Source organism: Phyllobates terribilis, unplaced genomic scaffold (genome assembly GCF_046119375.1).
Source record: "Phyllobates terribilis strain yellow unplaced genomic scaffold, ASM4611937v1 Scaffold_2__4_contigs__length_985480577, whole genome shotgun sequence".
Classification (NCBI taxonomy): Eukaryota; Metazoa; Chordata; class Amphibia; order Anura; family Dendrobatidae; genus Phyllobates; species Phyllobates terribilis.
The window spans coordinates 188,491,432-188,512,600 of record NW_027362762.1 but is presented as its reverse complement, the minus strand read 5'-3'; the positions used below and the strand labels follow the sequence as shown (position 1 = coordinate 188,512,600).

Here is a 21,169-nt window from a genome sequence, read left to right as displayed (position 1 = left end):
GACACTTAATTTTTTCAAAGGAAATGCTTCGGGACCACGGGATACTTAGTGAAGAGCATCAGGAGGCACCCCAAGGCATAGGGGCTGGGACTGGCACTAGGATGCCTTGCGGTGGACAGCCGAGCTCGATCCTTATAAAAGCTTTTTAACTGCAGCAGCTTTAGTGGACGCTACTGGAGCTGGAATTACGCGGCTGCTGGCATGAGACTTGCCCTCCAATAGATCCTTGTAAATGGATTTAAAGTGTATTCATTCAAATTAGAGGGACAATTTAAATTAAAAAGCTTACAGCTGCCTCCACCACAGGGGGGCTCTCTCGACCCACCAGCGGACAGGCACCAGTATTGGGAGAGGGGGGCTGGCCGTCAGGGTTCACCGCGGCTCTGGCACAAACCCGGCGACACGGAGGTGGCACGGGCAGGAGCGGACTGGCCGTCTCGGCTTCTCACTTTTTGGATTTTAGAAGGGCATGACATGCCTATATCTGTGTCTCCCCCTCCTTTTACTCCTCCATCTCTTTTCTTTTCGCATGACTATATGTACTTGTCACTTTTCCATGTGTTAGTTGTGTCTTCTGAGCAGTTTGTCAGCTTTTGGACACCTTTGAAGGTGTTTTCTATGTGTTTCTATGTGTTTTTGTTTGCCTGCCATTGGTTTTAACGGTGTTCGAAGGTGTTCGACGAACAGTTCGACGAACAGTTCGGCGAACACACGGGTGTTCGACGAACCGAACTCGAACACTACGGGGGTGGCTCAACACTAATATCCATCATGGAGCACTAACTGATGTGCTTATGATATACTGTATATATCCATCAAATAATGTTAAGGGATTAAGAGATCATCTTTAGAGTGATGAACAAGAGTTGCAATAATTTACACCAAAGCCAATTTGTGAACGGTGCCTAGCACTAGACTAATGATGAAGATGACATTTTCTTACCTGGAAGTAAAGGTCTAAAGCAGATACCATGTCAGCTCCTTCTGGAAAACACTAGAAGAGCAGACATCCAAGAAATTATTTTAAAAGTTATATGAAAGTACAAGTATGTAGATATAGAATTAAAGTTTTTATGACATTAGTTTTTGAACCTTTGAAGTTTTCCCTTGAACATTGATTGTAATTTTATTTGCGAACTCAGGGTCAATCACTGGGATCTAGACTGATGCCCTAATTCTAGATCAACGCGAACACAGTTTTTACAAATCATAAAGTAAAGTCAATGTTAGAATATAGCCAATTTCCTTATGCAGTGAATAAGTTTTAGTTGTTGATTCCTATTAAGAGTACACTGAGAATTTTTACCTTTTTCTCTTTGAGGTAATATCCAATAGCATAGTTCCGATCGCCGGTCTCCTTTTCCGATTGAAAACTGTAGAATATGGAATACAAATTGCGTTAACAAAAACTTTTGGAAGCCATTTACATTTCTCATATAATGCAGTGAAAAAGGTTTCAGCTTGTGAGACGAAATAGCACCCCATAAGTTGGGTGAGTAAAATTATGTACACTGAATGCTGCTAGCTGTGGTACATCTGTATGGATTTAACATAATCTGCCTAAAATTGACTTGGTGATGCAGTTTACAACATCATGCTATTAAACTAGTGCTTCTCAAACCTTGAACTAGGTCTTACTATTGGAGCGCCCACTGGTTTCTGAGTCACAAATTGAGGAGGAATCATATAAAGAAGTGATTAAAAATTCAGCAATATTTTTAATTTTGGCACTGCCTTTGACCACAGATGGTGGCTCATGCATCTTCATGGTCTATCTGGTTAAATCCAAATACAAAAAGTTTGAGTAGCCCTGCGCCATGTAAATGTATTATTGCTAGAGATGAACGGATCTTTTGAAATTCGAGTTCGCCGGCTTCACCTAAATTTAATCAGCAATTTGATTTGTGGTGTACAAATTTGCACGGATTTAAGTACTGGGAAAGGAGAGAATGCATATTCCACTTACCCAGTGGAATCTGAAGATGGAAACCGACTGCCATACAAACTGCCAGTTCTGTGCTCAACTGCGCTCCACTGGGAACTGCTGATCTCTGATGACCCAAGCACTGACCAACATCAATGTACAAGATATGAAAATGTGCAAGATATGATCAATTTGGCTGATCACACGATATTAGGCTGTGCTGCTGTAATGAAGAATCCTTAGGACCTAGGATAAGTTGAATGGTCTTTATTTCCATAATGCGTTTCATGGACTAGTATCTTTTTCAAGTTAAAAAACAATTGTATCTTTTTCTATCAATGTGCAAGGTATGTGTCATAGAGGTTATACTTGTTCCTTTTATTTTTGGCTCTTCTTTAGTTTCTCACCCTTGGTTTTCGTATCTTTCTTCACACTTTCACTTCCCTTTTTGGTGGTGTGTTGCGGCCTCCCCTCTGGTTCCTCAAGAGGTATGAGAAACCGCTTTAACGGTCTTTTAGGGAGTTAGGTCCGAGGTGGTGTTTTTAGTTGTGCGGCTAGGGCCTTTCTAGTCTGTACAGGGACAAGTTGGGTGTAGGTGCAGTGTTTCCCGTGTGTGAGTGTATACACATTAATAACAGTATATCATTGTTGCAGGGAATTATGGGGAAGCCAGAGTGAAGACACAATTGCTTCAGCTGTTTGGGTATTTTTTTTTCGCAAATCGTGAATCGAATCTCAAAGTTTTCGAATTCATGTGGAACCACGGTGTTCAGGAAATTTGACTGTACTCCATCCTTCGCAAATTGATCCGCTCATCTTAAATTATCACACAAAGAAATATCCAAAGTTTTGTTACTCCATATGAAGACAAGAAGAGGGAACATATAAAGGAATTAATTTGCTTTTTCAATTAGTTGTGTTGTTCTTATAAATTGCAAGGGAGAGATTCTTATTATTGAGACATTCCGATAAAAAAGTGAGAAATGGTCTTCTAGACAGATGATTCTCTCAAAGAAGAAGTCCAGAATGCACAAAAAAATTTGGTCTATCTTAGAGGTAGTCTTCTCAAATTGGTGTTGTTTTGATAAGGTTTTATTATATATATCCATTTATAATCACATAGTATGATATGGTACACAAATGCCCAGGATTTGGTTTCCAGAACTGCTATAAAATGCCACTTAGCTAAGAATAAATCAATCATACTGATCTCTTATTAGGGTGCTTTCACATTGCGTTCTGTGTCCCCATCGGGGAATACATCCTAAATTCCGCGCAAAACGGGTTCTGGACCTATGCTGTGACGGGGGGCCATAGACTGCAATGGTGACAGCAGAGCGAACGTGAGCTCTGCCGTGCACTTTTTTCGGGAGTGTACGCCCACAGGAGACGGACACTCAGACGAAAGCTGCTGCGTCTGAGTGTCCACCTCCTGTGGGAGCACACTCCCGAAAAAAATGCATGGCAGAGCTCACGTTTGCTCTGCCATCACCATTGCAGTCTATGGTCCCAGTCACAGCATACGTCTAGACCCCATTTTGCGGGGAATTTAGGACGTATGCCCTGACGGGGACACAGAACGCAATGTGAAAGCACCCTTATAGATTGGCCTGGAAGGTATAGTCACATAAAAGCAGCTGCTGATTGACTGCTCACATGTACGTTCATTAAGTATGGAGACACATGTGTTGTGTTATTGGAGCACAGTGGATTATGTTTATTTACTATAACTGATTACATAGCGCTATCATATTTCACAGCACTCTACAAATATTAATAAGTTGAGACAGATGATAAATTTAATGCATCTTTAGAGACTTTTGGTTGGTTTACTTTGGGCCACTTTTTGCACCTAAAGGTTGGCTCATCATAAGCCATGTGCCTTTTATCTAAGCACTCCTCAGTGTGGAGCTGCACCTCTTTTTTAGTGAACATTAGTGATGAACGAGCATGTTCGCTACTTCTCGGTGCTCGCCCGAGCATCTCACTGCTCGACATGCTCAGCGCTCGCCGAGTATTGCCAAGGGTTGCTCGGAGGGAGCTCGGGTCTCCTCCCTACATGTTTGGCGCCAATGAACATGCAGGGATTGCCTGCCACTCACTGTAATGCCGTAGCCATGTTGGTTGTGGCATTACAGTGATTGGCTGGCCGCACAGCGTCATCAGGTCTGTGTCAGACCTGGCGCCGCCATGCTCGTCACAGTCACTCTGGAATCAGACAGTGTAGGGAGAGCTGCTGCTGAGCTAGGGATAGATTTGCTTGTTTCGAGTTAGTTAAGGTATACCAAAACTATATCAGAGACACATATCCATCTCAACTAACAGTCCTTCTGAGGACTAATCCATCTGCAGAGATATCAGGCAGGCAGTGTATATAGCAGACTGCAGTGCACATAGGACAAGAGGCTCCATTCCAGTTTTATCTGCTGCTGCTGCTGCTGTTAGATATTTCTAGAAATAGGCCCAGGTCTCAGGGGCCAGGAATAATTTTTTTTTGGATCTTAATCCTCATTATTTGCTTAAAAAGCAATCCAGAGAACACAGTTTTTCTGCGCCATTTGCTTGTTGGCACTGGAGAATACAGCCAGGTCCTTTCCATATTACAGCACTAAAAATCCTGCAATTTAAAACTGTGTTTTCTCCGTCACATGGATCACATATACGTTTTCAGAAAATACTGCCATTTCTGGCCTCCATTAAATTTTTTTTTCAGTGTGTCAGTGAAGCAATTGACACCAATTTGCTGTACAAAATAGTTACCTACAGGCCAGGTATTTAAAACCATGTTTTGTCCGTCACATGGATCACATATACGTTTTCAGAAAATACTGCCATTTCTGACCTCCATTAAAAATTAGTTTCAGTGTGTCAGTGAAGCAATTGACACCAGATTGCTATTCAAAATAGTTACCTGCAGGCCAGGTATTTAAAACTGTGTTTTCTCCGTCACACGGATTACATATACGTTTTTAGAAAATACTGCCATTTCTGACCTCCATTAAAAATTTGTTGAAGTGTGTCAGTGAAGCAATTGACACCCGATTGTTGTTCAAAATAGTTACCTACAGGCCAGATATGCAAAACTGTGTTTTCTCCATCACATGGATCACATATACGTTTTCAGAAAATACTGCCATTTCTGGCCTCCATTAAATTTTTTTTTCAGTGTGTCAGTGAAGCAATTGACACTGGTTTGCTGTACAAAATAGTTACCTACAGGCCAGGTATTTAAAAACATGTTTTGTCCGTCACATGGATCACATATACGTTTTCAGAAAATACTGCCATTTCTGACCTCCATTAAAAATTAGTTTCAGTGTGTCAGTGAAGCAATTGACACCAGATTGCTATTCAAAATAGTTACCTGCAGGCCAGGTATTTAAAACTGTGTTTTCTCCGTCACACGGATTACATATACGTTTTTAGAAAATGCTGCCATTTCTGACCTCCATTAAAAATTTGTTGAAGTGTGTCAGTGAAGCAATTGACACCCGATTGTTGTTCAAAATAGTTACCTACAGGCCAGATATGCAAAACTGTGTTTTCTCCGTCACATGGATCACATATACGTTTTCAGAAAATACTGCCATTTCTGGCCTCCATTAAAAATTTGTTTCAGTGTGTCAGTGAAGCAATTGACACCAGATTTCTGTTCAAAATGGTATCCTACAGGCCAGGTATTTAAAACTGTGTTTTCTCCATCACACTGATCACATATATGTTTTCAGAAAATACTGCCATTTCTGGCCTCCAATAAAAATTTGTTTCAGTGTGTCAGTGAAGCAATTGACACCAGATTGCTATTCAAAATAGTTACCTGCAGGCCAGGTATTTAAAACTGTGGTTTGTCCATCACGCGGATCACATATAAGTTCGCTCCAAATTCAGTCATTTGTTGTGGGCGTGGAAGATATTGTCCTCCATTTAAAATGGGCAAGGCACGTGGCAAAGGACGGGGAACTGGACGTGATGGTGATGATGGTGCATGCAGAGGCTGAGGCCATTGGCAAGCTGAAATTGTGCCACAACAAACACCCACATCTTCTCGCTCGACCTTCCTGTCCCAATTATTAGGGGACCACAGAACACAACTATTGAACACAGAGCAGTGTGAAAAGGTGATTGGTTGGATAGCAGATACTGCTTCCAGTAACTTAGCAACCACCACCATCACCTTGTCTTCCTCACGGTCAAGTCTCAGTAGCTGTGAGTCTGGACCACATATTCCTCACTCTGAACCTCCTTCCTCCCACCATGCCGAGTGCCCAGAGACAACTGATCCCACACTTGGACACTCCGAAGAGCTGTTCACTTTCCCATTTATAGATTCGGGCCTCTCGACCGGTCCACTAGAAGTGGGGCAAGAGGAGATCGCATGTAGCAATGCCCAAATATTTGAGCAGCCACGGTCACACAAAGGCGACAGTGGGAAAGTGTCACAAGAGGTGGACGATGATGAGACACAATTGCCAGAAAGTCAGGAGGAGGACCAGAGTGCGGTAGTGGAAGACGAGGTGGTGGATGATATAGTAACTGACCCAACCTGGCAGGAGGACATGGAGAGCGAGGAGAGCAGCACACAGGGTGAGGGAGGCAGAGCACCCCAACAGGCAGCAAGAAGCAGTGTGGTGGCTGCAGAAAGAAGGCAGGCAACCGTTCCCCGTAACACCAACAGGAAGGAAGTTGCCAGTACAACTGTTGGTCTTCCTGAGTTTGGTTGTTTTTAAAAGACTCTGCCGATAACCCCAAAAGGGCCATTTGCACCACCTGCCAGGCCAGCATCAGCAGGGGTGGCAAAACGACCAGCCTGACTACCACCAGCATGATCAGGCACATGTCAACAAAGCACCCGTCTTTGTGGGCTGAACCCCAGGGTCCAGGAACAGTGTCTGCGGATGGCACCATTGCTTCTTCCGCTGTTGTGCATGTAAGCCATCCCCTGTCCATGGTGCATGTGAAGATGCCTCCTGCCCTGCACCTGTCGTTGCACACTCTCAAGTAGCAGCATCAGGAAGCACGTACACGTCCTTTTCCCAGCGCAGCGTTCAGTTGTCCATACCCCAGTCCTTGGAACGCAAGCGCAAATACGCAGCCAACGCCCCACAGGCCACAGTACTAAATTCCCACTTTTGACGACTGCTTGCGCTCGAAATGTTGCCTTTTAGGCTCGTGGAGACGGAAGCATTCCGCAACCTGATGGCGGCGGCCGTCCTTCGGTACTCGGTCCCCAGCAGTCCCTATTTTTCCCGGTGTGCCGTCCCCACATTACACAAGCACGTGTCCCAAAACATTAGCCGTGCCCTCAACAACGCAGTTACCAGGACGGAACACGTCCTCCTGACGCAAAGGATTGCGGGCCCTGGATCAATCAGGGTTGCCCCCACATTCTACAGCTCCTGCACCTCCTCCTCTTCAGCCTACATCTCCGAAGTGACCACATCAGTCGCGAGCTGGAAGCACTGCAGCACTGCCTCGGCCAAGCGGCAACAGGCTGTGCTGAAGCTAATATGCTTAGGTGACAAACCGCACAATGCTGAAGAGTTCTGGACAGCTCTGAAAGAGCAGGCAGATCTGTGGCTCACACCGCTGAACCTACAGCCAGGCATGATCGTGTGTGACAATGGCCGGAACCTGGTGGCGGCTCTGAGGCGAGGCGAGCTCACACACGTACCATGCCTGGCTCATGTGCTTAACCTCGTGGTTCAGCGGTTTCTCAAATCCTATCCGGAGCTGCTGGATCTGCTTGCTAAAGTACGCCGCCTGTGTGCCCATTTTAGGAAGTCACCTACAGCTTCTGCCGCCCTTGCCGTGTTTCAGCAGCGTTTGCAGCTTCCGGCTCACAGACTGGTATGTGACGCCCCCACGCTTTGGAACTCTACACTGCAGATGTTGGGAAGGATTTGTGAGCAGAAGAGGGCAGTTGTTGAGTACCAGCATCAGCAAAGCTGTCGTTTATTCAGTTCAGACTCCACACATAAGACCTCAGGAGTGGACATGGATGTCTGACCTATGTACCATCCTCCAAAACTTTGAGGACTCCACCAAGATGGTGAGCGGTGATGACGCCATAATTAGCGTCATCATCCCGCTTCTCTGTCTTCTGAAACGCTCTCTGCTCACAATCAAAGAGGATGCATTGCAGGCGGAGCACGATGAGATGGAGCAAGGAACCATACAGGGTGATTACACACAGCCCAGCGTCATCTCATCCCAACGTGGATTGGGTGACAATGAGGAGGAGGAGGAAGAACAGGAGCTGGTTTCATGCGCTATAGACGGTACTACCTGCACAACTGTCATACCGTCTGTTCAGCGTGGATGACCAGAGGACAGAGAGGAGGAGGAGGAGAAGGAGAGCATGGTCAGTCATCCTCTTGATGAGGACACGGAAGTCTTGCTTGTTAGCAGTCTGACACGCATGGCTGAGTTTATACTACGCTGCCTTTCCCATGACCCCCGCGTTCTCAAAATTTTGGGTGACAGTCATTACTGGTTGGTGACACTTCTAGACCCACGCTACAAGGAGAACTTTATATCTCTTATTCCTGAGGCGGACAGGTCTACAAAAATGGGGCAGTACCAGAAGGTCCTTGTTGTGGAACTATTAAAAAATTTCCCATCTGAAAACGCTGGCGGCAGAGGTCACAGTTCATTGGACAACCAAGGAGTACAGGCGAGAGAGACACAAATGCAATCCAGCAGAGGCAGGGGAACACTGTCAATGTTCTGGGACAATTTTCTCAGACCCTCCCATTGCACAGGCCCTGAGGTGCGGGGTACTCTCACAAGGAGTGCAAAGTTTAGGAAGATGCTGAAAGAGTACCTTGCCGACCGTACCAACATCCTCCGTGATTCCTCTGTGCCTTTTAATTATTGGGTATCCAAGCTGGATACATGGAATTAACTGGCTCTCTACGCCTTGAAGATCCTGGGCAGCCCTGTCGCTAGTGTTTTATCACAGCGGGTTTTTAGTGCCGCTGGTGGAATTATAACTTGTAAGCGCATCTGCCTGTCAACTGAAAATGCTGACAGGCTGACTCTTATAAAAATGAACAAGGGCTGGATTGGGCCAGATTTCTCAACACCACTGAATGATAGCAGCGTAACATAAACTCATATCCAGTGTCTATTTTTGTGAGGTGTATTCCCATGCACCTCTTCCCACCCACGCATGGGTATGCGCTTCCTGATTTTGGCTATTTGCTCTTGTCCTCCTCCTTCTCCTCATGCTCATCCTCAATCACCATATCACCAGGGTGACCGTGGTCCGTGATGCAACACCCACATAATTTTTTTAAAGGGTGTTTATGATGCCGTAAAAAAAAAAAAATTATATAGTATGTTCATGTATACCCCCCAGGGGTAAATGTTTGTCAGCCCATACACTTAGTGCATGGGCGTTCCAAGTATAGGAGACCTGCTCCTTTCTAATGAGAACATTTTTTTATGAGGCCCTCTAAGTCTCTTCCAAGGGGCATTGGAGTGCCTCCCAATTTTTGGCAGCCCTTGCATTCACTACATAGGCCAACACTATGGGAGACCCACTCCTTTCCAATGGGAATTTGTCGTTACTGTGGCCCTGCTCTAATTGCCTTTAAATTCTTAGTGTGGTTTTTCCTAAATTTGGTCAGCCGTTGGACTCACTGCATACCCTATAACTGTATAGCAGACCCTCTCCTTTCTAATGGGAACATGTCGTACTTGTTACTGTGGCCCTGCTCTATGTGCCTTTAAATTCTTAGTGGGGTTTTTCCTAAAATTGGTGAGCTGTTGGACTCACTGCATACCCTATAATTGTATAGCAGACCATCTCCTTTCTAATGGGAACATGTCGTACTTGTTACTGTGGCCTTGCTCTATGTGTCTTAAAATCTTAGTGGGGTTTTTCCTAAATTTGGTCAGCCGTTGGACTCACTGCATACCCTATAACTGTATAGCGGGCCCTCTCCTTTCTAATGGGAACATGTTGTACTTGTTACTGTGGCCCTGCTCTATGTGTCTTTAAATTCTTAGTGGGGTTTTTCCTAAATTTGGTCAGCTGTTGGACTCAATGCATACCCTTTAACTGTATAGCAGACCCTCTCCTTTCTAATGGGAACATGTCGTACTTGTTACTGTGGCCCTGCTCTATGTGTCTTTAAATTCTTAGCGGGGTTTTTCCTAAATTTGGTCAGCCGTTGGACTCACTGCATACCCTATAACTGTATAGCAGACTCTCTCCTTTCTAATAGGAATTTGTCGTTACTGTGGCCCTGCTCTATGTGTCTTTAAATTCTTAGTGGGGTTTTTCCTAAAATTGGTCAGCCGTTGGACTCACTGCATACCCTATAACTGTATAGCAGACTCTCTCCTTTCTAATGGGAATTTGTTGATACTGTGGGCTTGCTCTATGTGTCTTTAAATACTTAGTGGGGTTTTCCTAAATTTGGTCAGCCATTGGACACACTGCATACCCTATAACTGTATAGCAGGCCCTCTCCTTTCTAATGGGAACATGTCGTACTTGTTACTGTGGCCCTGCTCTATGTGTCTTTAAATTCTTAGTGGGGTTTTTCCTAAATTTGGTCAGCCGTTGGACTCACTGCATACCCTATAACTGTATAGCAGACTCTCCCCTTTCTAATGGGAATTTGTCGTTACTGTGGCCCTGGTCTATGTGTCTTTAAATTCTTAGTGGGGTTTTTCCCAAATTTTGGCAGCCCTTGCAGTCACAGCATGGGCATTACCACTATAGGGGACCCGCTTCTTTATAATGGGAACATTTTTTTTACTGAGACCCTCCTCTATGTCTCTTCAAAGGGGTATTGGGTTGCGTCCAAATTTTTGGCAGCCTTTGCAGTCACTGCATACGCAATAACAGTATAGGAGACCCACTTGTTAATAATGACAACAACAAAGCATAGCCGGCTGATGGCTCTCTAACAATAGTGAGGGCCGACTGCTGGCCTTTTAAGAATAGTAAGGGCCGTCTGATGGCCCTATCAAAATAGGCTTTATGACTTTCAGAGTCACTCCATCATAAATGAAACAGGATGTGTCTGATGATGTGTCAAACACCACATTGCCAGATAAGGTTGTAAAATGTTAAAATGACATTTCCCGGTGAATGCATTTGTCTTAAAAAGTAACGTAAAAAAAACCAGAACAATAGGATCTTTCTTTAGTAGAAAGAACAGAGTCGCCAATTTAACCTCAATGTAATCACAATGTTCAGCTCCTGCACCTCCTCCTCCATCTCCGAAATGACCACATCAGTCACAAGCTGACAGCACTGCCTTGGCCAAGCGGCAACAGGCTCTGCTGAAGATAACATGCTTAATGCTTAGGTGACAAACCGCCCAGCGCTGCAGAGTTGTTGAAAGCTGTAACACAGCAGCCTGATCTGTGGCTCTCACAGCTGAACATACAGCCAGGCATGGTCGTGTGTGACAATGGGCGGAACCTGGTGAAGGAGAAATGACAGCCGGGGTAGATACGGTTTCCCTCTATGCCAGTCCTTTCACCGAGCTAAAGAATATGGCTGTGGTGAAATACAACTCCCACTGAGAAGCTGTTTCAGATTGAAAAACATTGTGCCCACCAGAGGATTTGATTCTGAGGGCTCACCTTTCTCCCCTGCTCAAGAGCCCCATAGCAGTTGCAAAGTTAGCGCTATCATGAACTCTCCTGAGGTAGAAGCCAGGGCACACCAGAGGATTCTGTGGTGGGACCGTCCAACCCTGCCGAGAAGCAGTCCTGGCTAAGAAAAGTGTGTGGGAAGGTTCCCGGACACTCTATGGCTGCTTTTTTACTGAGGAGGAAACACATGCAAACATGGGGAGAACATACAAAGTCCTTGCAGATGTTGTCCTTGCTGGGATTTGAACCCAGGATCCCAGCGCTGCAAGGCTTCAGTGCTAACCACTGATCCAATGTGCTGCCGTTCACCCTCCAATATCTAACAGGCTGGAGAAACTTGCACCTACTGCCACTCTATCTTCAGCTCCTTTGTGAGAAACTAATGTATTTGGGCAGCCACTCAGTCTACCAAATAAAATTCCTGAGAAGGAAATTGGGGATGGCTTCGCTACTGGTACTGGGGACAGTGCTAATACCATGGCGTCGTACCATAGTTTACTGGAAATATTCCAGGCTGGTAGGAGGCAAGCAAATTCCCACAGAAAAGTACCAGCAGTAATGTTCAGGGACCCGCGCTTGTAGAAGACGGAGACAACACCGGGAGAAATAGTGATGGCTGGGGACCGAGTATGGACATGAGGCATGAGGTTGTGAAAAGCTTCTGCCTCCATGCGCCTAAAAGGCCACATTTCAAGTGCAAGCAGAAATCTGGCAGTTTAGTATTGCGGCTTATGGCTGGCTGCTTACTTGCACTTGCATTCCAAGTAACAGAAAACTAAGCAGATGGTGGTCTCTATCATCATCATGACCTCAGCACTATGAACTCTCCTGAAGGAGAAGCCAGGGCCCACCGGAAGAGTCTCCGGTTTTCTGGTGGGTCAATCCATCCCTGCCGAGAAGCAGTCCTGGCTAAGAAAAGTGAGGGGGGAAGGTTCCCGGACACTCTATGGCTGCTTTTTTAATGTGGATCAGACGTGCTTATGCATGTTATTTCTCAAACCGCATTGCAGATCAGGCCATGGCCCAACTCATGAAATTAAATGCGCAAAGAAGTTTGTGTGTCAAAGCACCACCGACAAGTGCGAGTTGATGTTGGATGGGCTGCCACTGCTTCTGCAACAAGCTGCATTAGAGGACTTCCTGGGAGAAATGACACCCAGAGTAGATACGGTTTACCTCTATGCCAATCCTTTCCCCGAGCTAAATACAACTCTCAGCAAAAAAATCTGTGGACTGGCTCCGTACCGTCCCTGGCCACATTCACCTGTCCACTTGTTTGTGATTAGGCGGTCCTTCCCAGTAAGTGCACTGTGGAGGGCACGGGTAATGTAGTGGGACCCTTGCTTGTGGAAGGCGGAGACGATACAGGGAAAAATAGTGGTGGCTGGGGACCGAGTATGGATACCCGGTCGGCGCCACAATAAGATTGTGGACAGCTTCCGCCTCCACGAGCCTAAAAGGCCACATTTCAAGTGCAAGCAGCTGTCAAAAATTTGGCAGTATAGTATTGCAGCCTGTGGGTGGGTGGGTGGCTGGCTGCATACTTGCGCTTGCATTCCAAGGAATGGGATAGGGACAACTGAACGCAGCACTGGGACAAGGACGTGGACGTTGATTGTTGCAAGTCTGCAATGACAGATGCATGGCGGGAGGCATCTTCGCATGCGCCAAGGATCACTTATCATGGGCACACTTTTAAGCAGTGACCTGGGAGTCAGAGATGCTTCCAGAGGTCTTCCCCATGCTGTTCCCATGTCTTTTCAGCACTGTATGCATGTGTCTGATGATGTGTCACACACCACATGGCCAGATAAGGTTGTAAAATGTTAAAATGACATTTCCCAGTGAATGCACTTGTATTGGTTGAAAGCAATGCAAAAGTGCAAAAACGCATCAAAAACGCTACGTGTGAACATAGCCCAAGGTGTGGAGGAGTATTTTTGGTTTTGGTTATTTATTTTGCCTTATATACAAGTCATTACCCTGGAAAGGATGTTCCTTAACATATTTCCCAGGAAAATCCATTTTGGTTTTGTTTTTGTATGTTTTATTGTGAGTCCGTAAAAGTGGCGTAATACTCTGACAACGTTTTTGACAGCAGTGACCTGGGAGTCAGAAATGCTTCCAGGAGTCTTCCCCATGCTGTTCCCATGTCATTTGAGCACTGTTCCCGTAAATTTTTAGGCTATCTGCAGACCGTCGGGGGGAGCCGCCTGAAAAATAGACTTACATTGGGCTCATTGCTCGGGTCGAGCACCCGAGTATTCCAATTTGCTCGACCCGAGAAACGAGTACCCGAGCATTTTAGTGCTCGCTCATCACTAGTTAACATAAAATATTCTTTTAAAGGGATTCTGTCAGTAGGATCCACCTTCCTAAACCATCTATATGGGCATGTACTGTAGGTCATAGGAAGCTGAATAAAATGATACCTTGATATCTGTGATCCAAAGTCTTATTCCAGAGAAATCCAAGTTTTTCTTAATATGTTAAAGAAGATCTCTGGGCCGGACACTGATCTGCATGAAATTCTGCCTCCAGAGCTGGTTTTAAATGAAAGCGGGCATTACCAGTATGATATGTAGTGACTGACACTTTGCTCTGATAATCACACACAGCTCTGCAGTAACATCAGAACGAACACAGTGCAGCAATAGTGAACTTCGTCTTACAGTATTACTAACATCTACAGCAGCACTTGTCCTCTCATAGTGAAATAATACATCGGATCCCAGATATCAAGGTATGATTTTATTCAGCTTCCTATGACCTGCATGCCCATATAGACGGCTTAGGAGAGATGATCCTGCTGACAGATTCCCTTGAAACATATAATAAATAGGTATAAGACTAAAAGTGAGAAAGGATAGGTGATAACTTGCAGGTTGGGGGGGTTCCATCTGATCCCAAGAACAGGACTCTGAAATGCTGGGTCATGATTGTGGCTTGGCATCACATACCCACCAGAGATACATGAGCGCTATAATCCACTACTTCCAGGATTCCCACAGTGAATGAACGGAGCTGCGACATTTCAAAGCCCTATTCTCGAGATCCAATCATACGCAGCTTCGGATAGGTGATAACTATAAATGGTAAGGATAGCCTATAAAAATTGGACATTCACTGTAAGAGAAGTAATAGATCCATACACACAAAGGCACACAGCAATATGTAGGTAAGAAAAACAGCAACGTGGCAATGTGTTTTTGTAAGATTCATGACAGGATAATTACAGTAGGACATGCGAGCCCTCCACACTTGACTTTGGCGCCCAGACTGATACATCAGTTGTCCTTACATTGCATTGCTGAAGCCAATGAACTCGTTTCCTGCCATCCTTTTCAAAAACTGCATGACCTTGAGAACAGAAAGAGAGAGCTTAAACGGACTCTGTAAAAGTATCCTGACACAAATAAGAACATTATTTATTTTCCGGGCTACAGGTATTATATATGAGCATGGTTGCAAAACTGAATTCATGCATTTTCATCCACAGATTACTCTCTTATAATGGAAAGTTGCACAAAACTGAGGGGACGGGGCATGTGTATGGGTTTGTGTCTCAATTAGTATGCAGCAGTATGTTACTTGCTGTCAAAATTCCCCCAGCCCCAGCACAGTTTTAATCTGCTCTATGATATATCAGGCAGTGTTGTTGAACAGAAGCACTGGAGGTCTGGCATTGACCAAAACCTTACCGATTATTTATGTGGATTGAATAATTCCATGCAGAGATCATGTTTATCATGTAGCACAATGAATGCCATTAAATGGTTATACTGGCTATCTAAAAAAATAAATAATAAATGAAAGTACTAGTTAAACCAACAGCCACTATCCCCTGACATGGAGTGTCAGATTGCATTAAATCCTCACTGTATGGTACAGTTGTGCTCAAAAATTTACATACCTACACCAGAACAAAGTGAAGGTTCTGGAGTGGCCATCTCAGTCTCCTGACCTCAATATCATTGAGCCACTCTGGGGAGATCTCAAACGCACAGTTCATGCTAGACAGCCCAGGAATTTACAGGAACTGGAGGCTTTTTGCCAAGGAGAATGGGCAACTTTACTATCTGAGAAAATAAAGAACCTCGTCCACAACTACCACAAAAGACTTCAAGCTGTCATTGATGTTAGAGGGGGCAATACACGGTATTAAGAACTGGGGTATGTGAACTTTTGATTTGGGTCATTTGGATGATTTTGGTTGTCATTAAGATTTAAAAAGAGAAAACACAGTAGTTTGACAATAAATGACTTCACCCAACCAATAACCATGAGAGGAGAAAAATTTTTTTTGTTTTCATTCATATTCTCTAAAACAAGGCCAAGAAAGGAAAAATTCTGCCGGGGTATGTAAACTTTTGAGCACAACTGTATATTTAGCACTTAGTCTAGGTTTTTACACTTAGGCCATGTTCACACGTTCAGTATTTGGTCAGTATTTTACTTCAGTATTTGTAAGACAAAACCAGGAGTGGGTGAAAAATGCAGCAGTGGTGACGTGTTTCTATTATACTTTTCCTCTGATTGTTCTACTCCTGGTTCTGGCTTACAGTTGAAACCAGAAGTTTACATACACTATAAAAAATACACATATGCATGTTTTTCTCAATATCTGACATGAAATCAGAAAAAACCTTTCCCATTTTAAGTCAATTAGGATTACCATCATTTTAAATATTTGCCAAATGTCAGAATAATGAGAGAGAATGTTTTAAGGCATTTTTATTACTTACTGCAAAGTCACAAGTTTACATACACTAAGATTACTATGCCTTTAAACAATTCTGGACTGCCCATATGATGATGTCATGTGTTTGGAAGCTTCTGATAGGTTTTTTGGCAACATCTGAGTTAATTAGAGACACACCTGTGGATCTATTTTAATGCACACCTGAAATACACTGCTTCTTTGTGTAGCATCATGGGAAAGTCTAAAGAAATCAGCCAAGATATCAGGAAGAAAAGTGTGGACTTACACAAGTCTGGCTCATCCTTGGGTACAATTTCAAGATACCTGAAGGTGCCTCGTTCATCTGTACAAACAATTATATGCAAGTACAAACAAGATGAGAATGTCCAGCCATCATACCGCTCAGGAAGGAGACGGGTTCTGTGTGCCAGAGATGAACGTGCTTTGGTCCGACATGTGGATATCAACCCAAGTACAAAAGCAAAAGACCTTGTGAAGATGATGGTGGAAGCTGGTAAGATTGTGTCAATATCCACAATGAAACAAGTACTGTATCAACATGGGCTGAAAGGCCACTCTGCCAGGAAGAAGCCATTACTCCAAAAGAAACATAAAAAAGCCAGATTAATGTTTGCAAATGCACACAGGAATAAGGACCTTAATTTTTGGAGATATGTCCTGTGGTCTGATGAACCTAAAATTGAACTTTTTGGGCATTATGACCAACGTTTGGAGGAAAAAGGGAGAAGCTTGGAAGGCTAAGAACACCATTTCAACTGTGAAACGTGGGGATGGCAGCATCATGTTGTGGGGTTGTTTGGCTGTAGGAGGGACTGGTGCACTTCACAAAATAGATGGCATCATGAGAAAAGTAGATTATGTGGCAATACTGAAGCAACATCTCAAGACATCAGCCAGGAAGTTAAAGCTTGGGCGGAAATGGGTCTTCCAAATGGACAATGACCCCAAGCATACTGCCAAAATGGTAACAGAGTGGCTTAAGGATAACAAAGTCAATGTTTTGGAGTGGCCATCACAAAGCCCTGATCTCAATCCTATTGAAAATTTATGGGCAAAGCTGAAAAGCCAGGTGCGAGCAAGGCGACCTACAAACCTGCATCAGTTACACCAGTTTTGTCAGGAGGAATGGGCCCAAATTCCGACCAACTATTGTGAGAAGCTTGGTGAAGGATATCCCAAACGTTTGACCCAAGTCATTCCTTTTAAGGGCAATGGTACCAAATACTAATGAAATGTATGTAAACATTTGACTTTGCAGTAATAAAAATGCCTTAAAACATTCTCTCTCATTATTCTGGCATTTGGCAAATATTAAAAATGATAGTAATCCTAATTGACCTAAACGGGAAAGGTTTATTCTGATTTCATGTCAGATATTGAGAAAAACATGCATTTGTGTCTTTTTATATGGTGTATGTAAACGTCTGGTTTCAACTGTACATATACTGATGTAAAATACTGACCGAAAACTGAAGATGTGAACGTGACCTTAGACAGGATTCACACATCTGTGTTTTGCAGTAAGAGGCTGATGAGTCAGTCAGGTGACCTGTGCTCAGTCTGTGCATGGTGGTCCATACTAGGACCATGAAATACCGATATGTGAATCCGGTCTTATGAGTTTAGGAAGTAGTGGTATGGATGTGTAGCCACTTCTCACACAATACATTTTTCTTTGTTGAAATCTGATATGTCAGTCATGAGAAATCTAGTGTAGAAGCCATATGCAAATCAGTTGGAAAGTGCATTGGGGCGTGTCTATACACTTGGGCTGCTTCTTTCCTCTTCATTACTTCCTTCCCGGCAGCACACTCATCTCTCTGATTGACAGCCCTGGCCTCCGTCATCTCTATGACCAGCTAAAATAGCCTGCATGTGGCATAACTACATGGGCCAGCTCGGCTGCAGTACATTCTCATATGTGAGTAAATTCTCCTACACTGCAGGGGTGAGATAAAGAACACCCGAGCTGCCGATTACTGAGACGAGGGTGGCACTAAGCGGGAAATAACGAAGAGGGAAGAAGCAATGTATTGACACCTCCCCAATAAACTTACAGCCTAAATTATAACTGGCACGTGGCAGTCAGACTCTTACAGATTTTGCATTTCAAGTTATAACTCAAGGTAACAGATGCCTGAAATTAAAAAAATTGCTTAAAAAATAGTGATGTTCTGCTTTGTGTCTAGAATCGAGATATACTGCAGGTAACCGGCTACTGTCAAGCCTTGAGTTGTAATTGTGGGGAGCTGGAAGCTGTCTGCTGTCCTGACGGCTTGGTGCTGTAAGGACACGATTACATTTCTTATAATCTAATGGATGGGAACATTCATCTTCTCCTTCTATGGAGACGTCTCAGATACAAGTCTGCGGTCTCCTAACCAGAAAGTGCAAGAAACACGAAGAATATAACTACTTGTAAACAAGCTGCTTACTGACTCACCAGAGACCACCAGAGTGGGCACTAGACCTATGTGACTTAAATGGGTCTATATTAATTTGCTTTATATTTTATTAACTTTCCTACAGTAAGCTAATTATTTTTCATCCCAGACAACCCAGTCTTCTCTAAAACGTAGAATAATCATGGCATTTGTCATTAAACTCGGCAGCTCGTTGCTCTGAGAACATGAGTTTATTCAAATATATTAATCAATAATGGATACTGCGCATGTGGAAACCACTACCTTGGTCATGTTCATGCGTAGCAAACATTTATTGAAACCTGTGTCTATAGCAACTGAAAAAGTGACCAGACATTATAATGAATAATGCAGCATACTTACATAATCAAACTTTTCAGCTTTGTTAGCCCCTTGCTAAATAAAAGAAAAAATACATTATCAAACCAGAAAATGTCACGCCAGCACTACCTTCATTAAAAGTGTCTTTTTACTATGTTTTTGGAGCAATAACTATAGAATCAGATTCTTATGTGACTGCAGTTTTTTTTTTGTTTCTCACACTACAGCTGTCATGAATTTTTTATATATTGACAATAAGCTGACAATCAGTGATAGGAGGCACCAGACACCTAGTCCTCTAGTGAAAATCTCCAGCTAATAAAAAAAGGATTTAATTGAAACAGCAAAACACAGCCCGGTAAGTGACACATGCCCCTACACCATGCTGCTCTCGGATTACATAGCAAAACCTGCTGACAAATTCTCATGTTCTGTAAGCTATATAAGAAGAACCTCCATACTCACTTTAATCAATGAACAATTGACAATTGCTCCCGCATTCACCATGGGGTTGTGTGGCTTTCCTAATAAAAAAAATAATGCATATACATTTCTGGTTACAATAAATGGAAGGATAATGCTCAGTTTCCATTTTTCCCCTAATATTAGAGACTGCCTCATGTGTTTTTTGCCTTCCTCTGGATCAACATGTTAGGCTATAGGCTGAACGTGATGGAGTACATTTTAATTAATAGATCTTGGAATAAAAACAAGTTCCACAATTAGATATGTTTAGAAAAATAATGTTCCTGTGCTGAGATAATCTTATAGACGTGCCCCTGCTGTGTACTGTGTAATGGCTGTGTCTGACCGTACAGGGACATGGTCTGATGATACCACAGCTCCTGGGCAGGGGGGAAGCAAACGAGTATACAGACAGTACAGCACGGGATCACAGCTGGTTCTTTTTGTGAGGCAAAACATGTTACTGCCTGTTTTTATGCAATGTTATAACCCAAAGAAAGCAGGGACCATTTTCTTCCCCAGTTCATCTGAGGCATAGGCACAAAGACAGCCAAGTGTTTAGTATAGGGTTCAATTTAAAAGCGGTCACTTTGTCCTTGGCAGATGGGCCCACACGCATTGTTCAAAACATGCTTTGGCAACTTCACATTTTTATCTGTGTAGAAATTGTGGAATTCATATATTTAATATTTGCAGAGAAGCATTGCATGTCCTATTTATTATAATTATTTATTTTTAGAGCACCATTGATTTCATGGTGCTGTAGATGAGAAGGGGTTACATACAAAACACAAATTACAATGAACAAATTAACAATGACAGACTGGTACAGATGGGAGAAAGCCCTACTCTTGTGGACGTACATTCTACAGGATAATGGGAAAAGAGACAGTAGGGTACGAGGTTGCAGCAGCTCCGGTGGTGGTGAGGTGACAGCGGGGTCATTGCAACCTGGGTTTTCAAGTTTTGTCTATGAAATTTCCAAATGTGGTGGATAATCGTACGTGTTGGGGCACAAAATCCCAGATGGGGACACTGGAGAAAAGTCTTGGAGGCAATTGAGTGAGGAAGGTACGAGTGTGGAAAATAGAAGGAGGTCTTGGGAGGAGCTTGGATTATGTGTGGGAACATATTGGGACAGTAGTTTGGAGATATATGTTGCAAATTGTCTCTTCAGAGAGGAAGAGAATTGAGATTCTGGTTCTGGCTTTAATCCTAAGTCATGGCTCATTAGAGAGTAGATATTGAGTTTTAGGATTACTACTTCCTATAGGTGGCACTAGAGTTCTAGTCCTCTTCCTCTTTGAAGAGACAATTTGCATATTTCCCAGAGGAGCATTATGGCTTAAAAGTCTCCTCACCTTGACATGCTTTACATGTCACTCTTTGCAAAGAGAAACGTTACCTCTTGGATAGAGATACATGTTGGAAACAGAGTATGGAAGGCTTGTTGGTCAGGGTTAGCAGTATTTAGTATTAAGCATATTTATTAGTGATGAGCGAGCACTAAAATGCTTGGGTACTCATTGCTCGAGTCAAGCAAATTGGAATAAGCCCAATGTAAGTCTATGGGAAACTCGAGCATTTTTCAGGCGGCTCCCCCCAGCGGTCTGCAGAGGGCCTAAAAATTGCCCAAATCGATGGGAACAGTGCTCAAATGACATGGGAACAGCATGGGAAAGACCCCTGGAAGCA

General features: G+C 43.6%; 1 protein-coding gene across 1 annotated transcript in view; it reads right to left on the bottom strand.

The window, feature by feature from the left end:
* GLS2 (glutaminase 2) overlaps positions 1-21,169 on the bottom strand; it is a 114,884-nt gene that overhangs the window by 38,696 nt on the left and 55,019 nt on the right. Inside the window, exons 7-11 of the mRNA XM_073663637.1 lie at positions 19,475-19,533; positions 19,052-19,084; positions 14,844-14,902; positions 1,307-1,373; positions 944-994 (exon numbers count right to left, since the gene is read on the bottom strand). Of these exons, the coding sequence (XP_073519738.1) occupies positions 944-994; positions 1,307-1,373; positions 14,844-14,902; positions 19,052-19,084; positions 19,475-19,533 (269 nt within the window). The remainder of the gene's footprint in view (positions 1-943; positions 995-1,306; positions 1,374-14,843; positions 14,903-19,051; positions 19,085-19,474; positions 19,534-21,169) is intronic.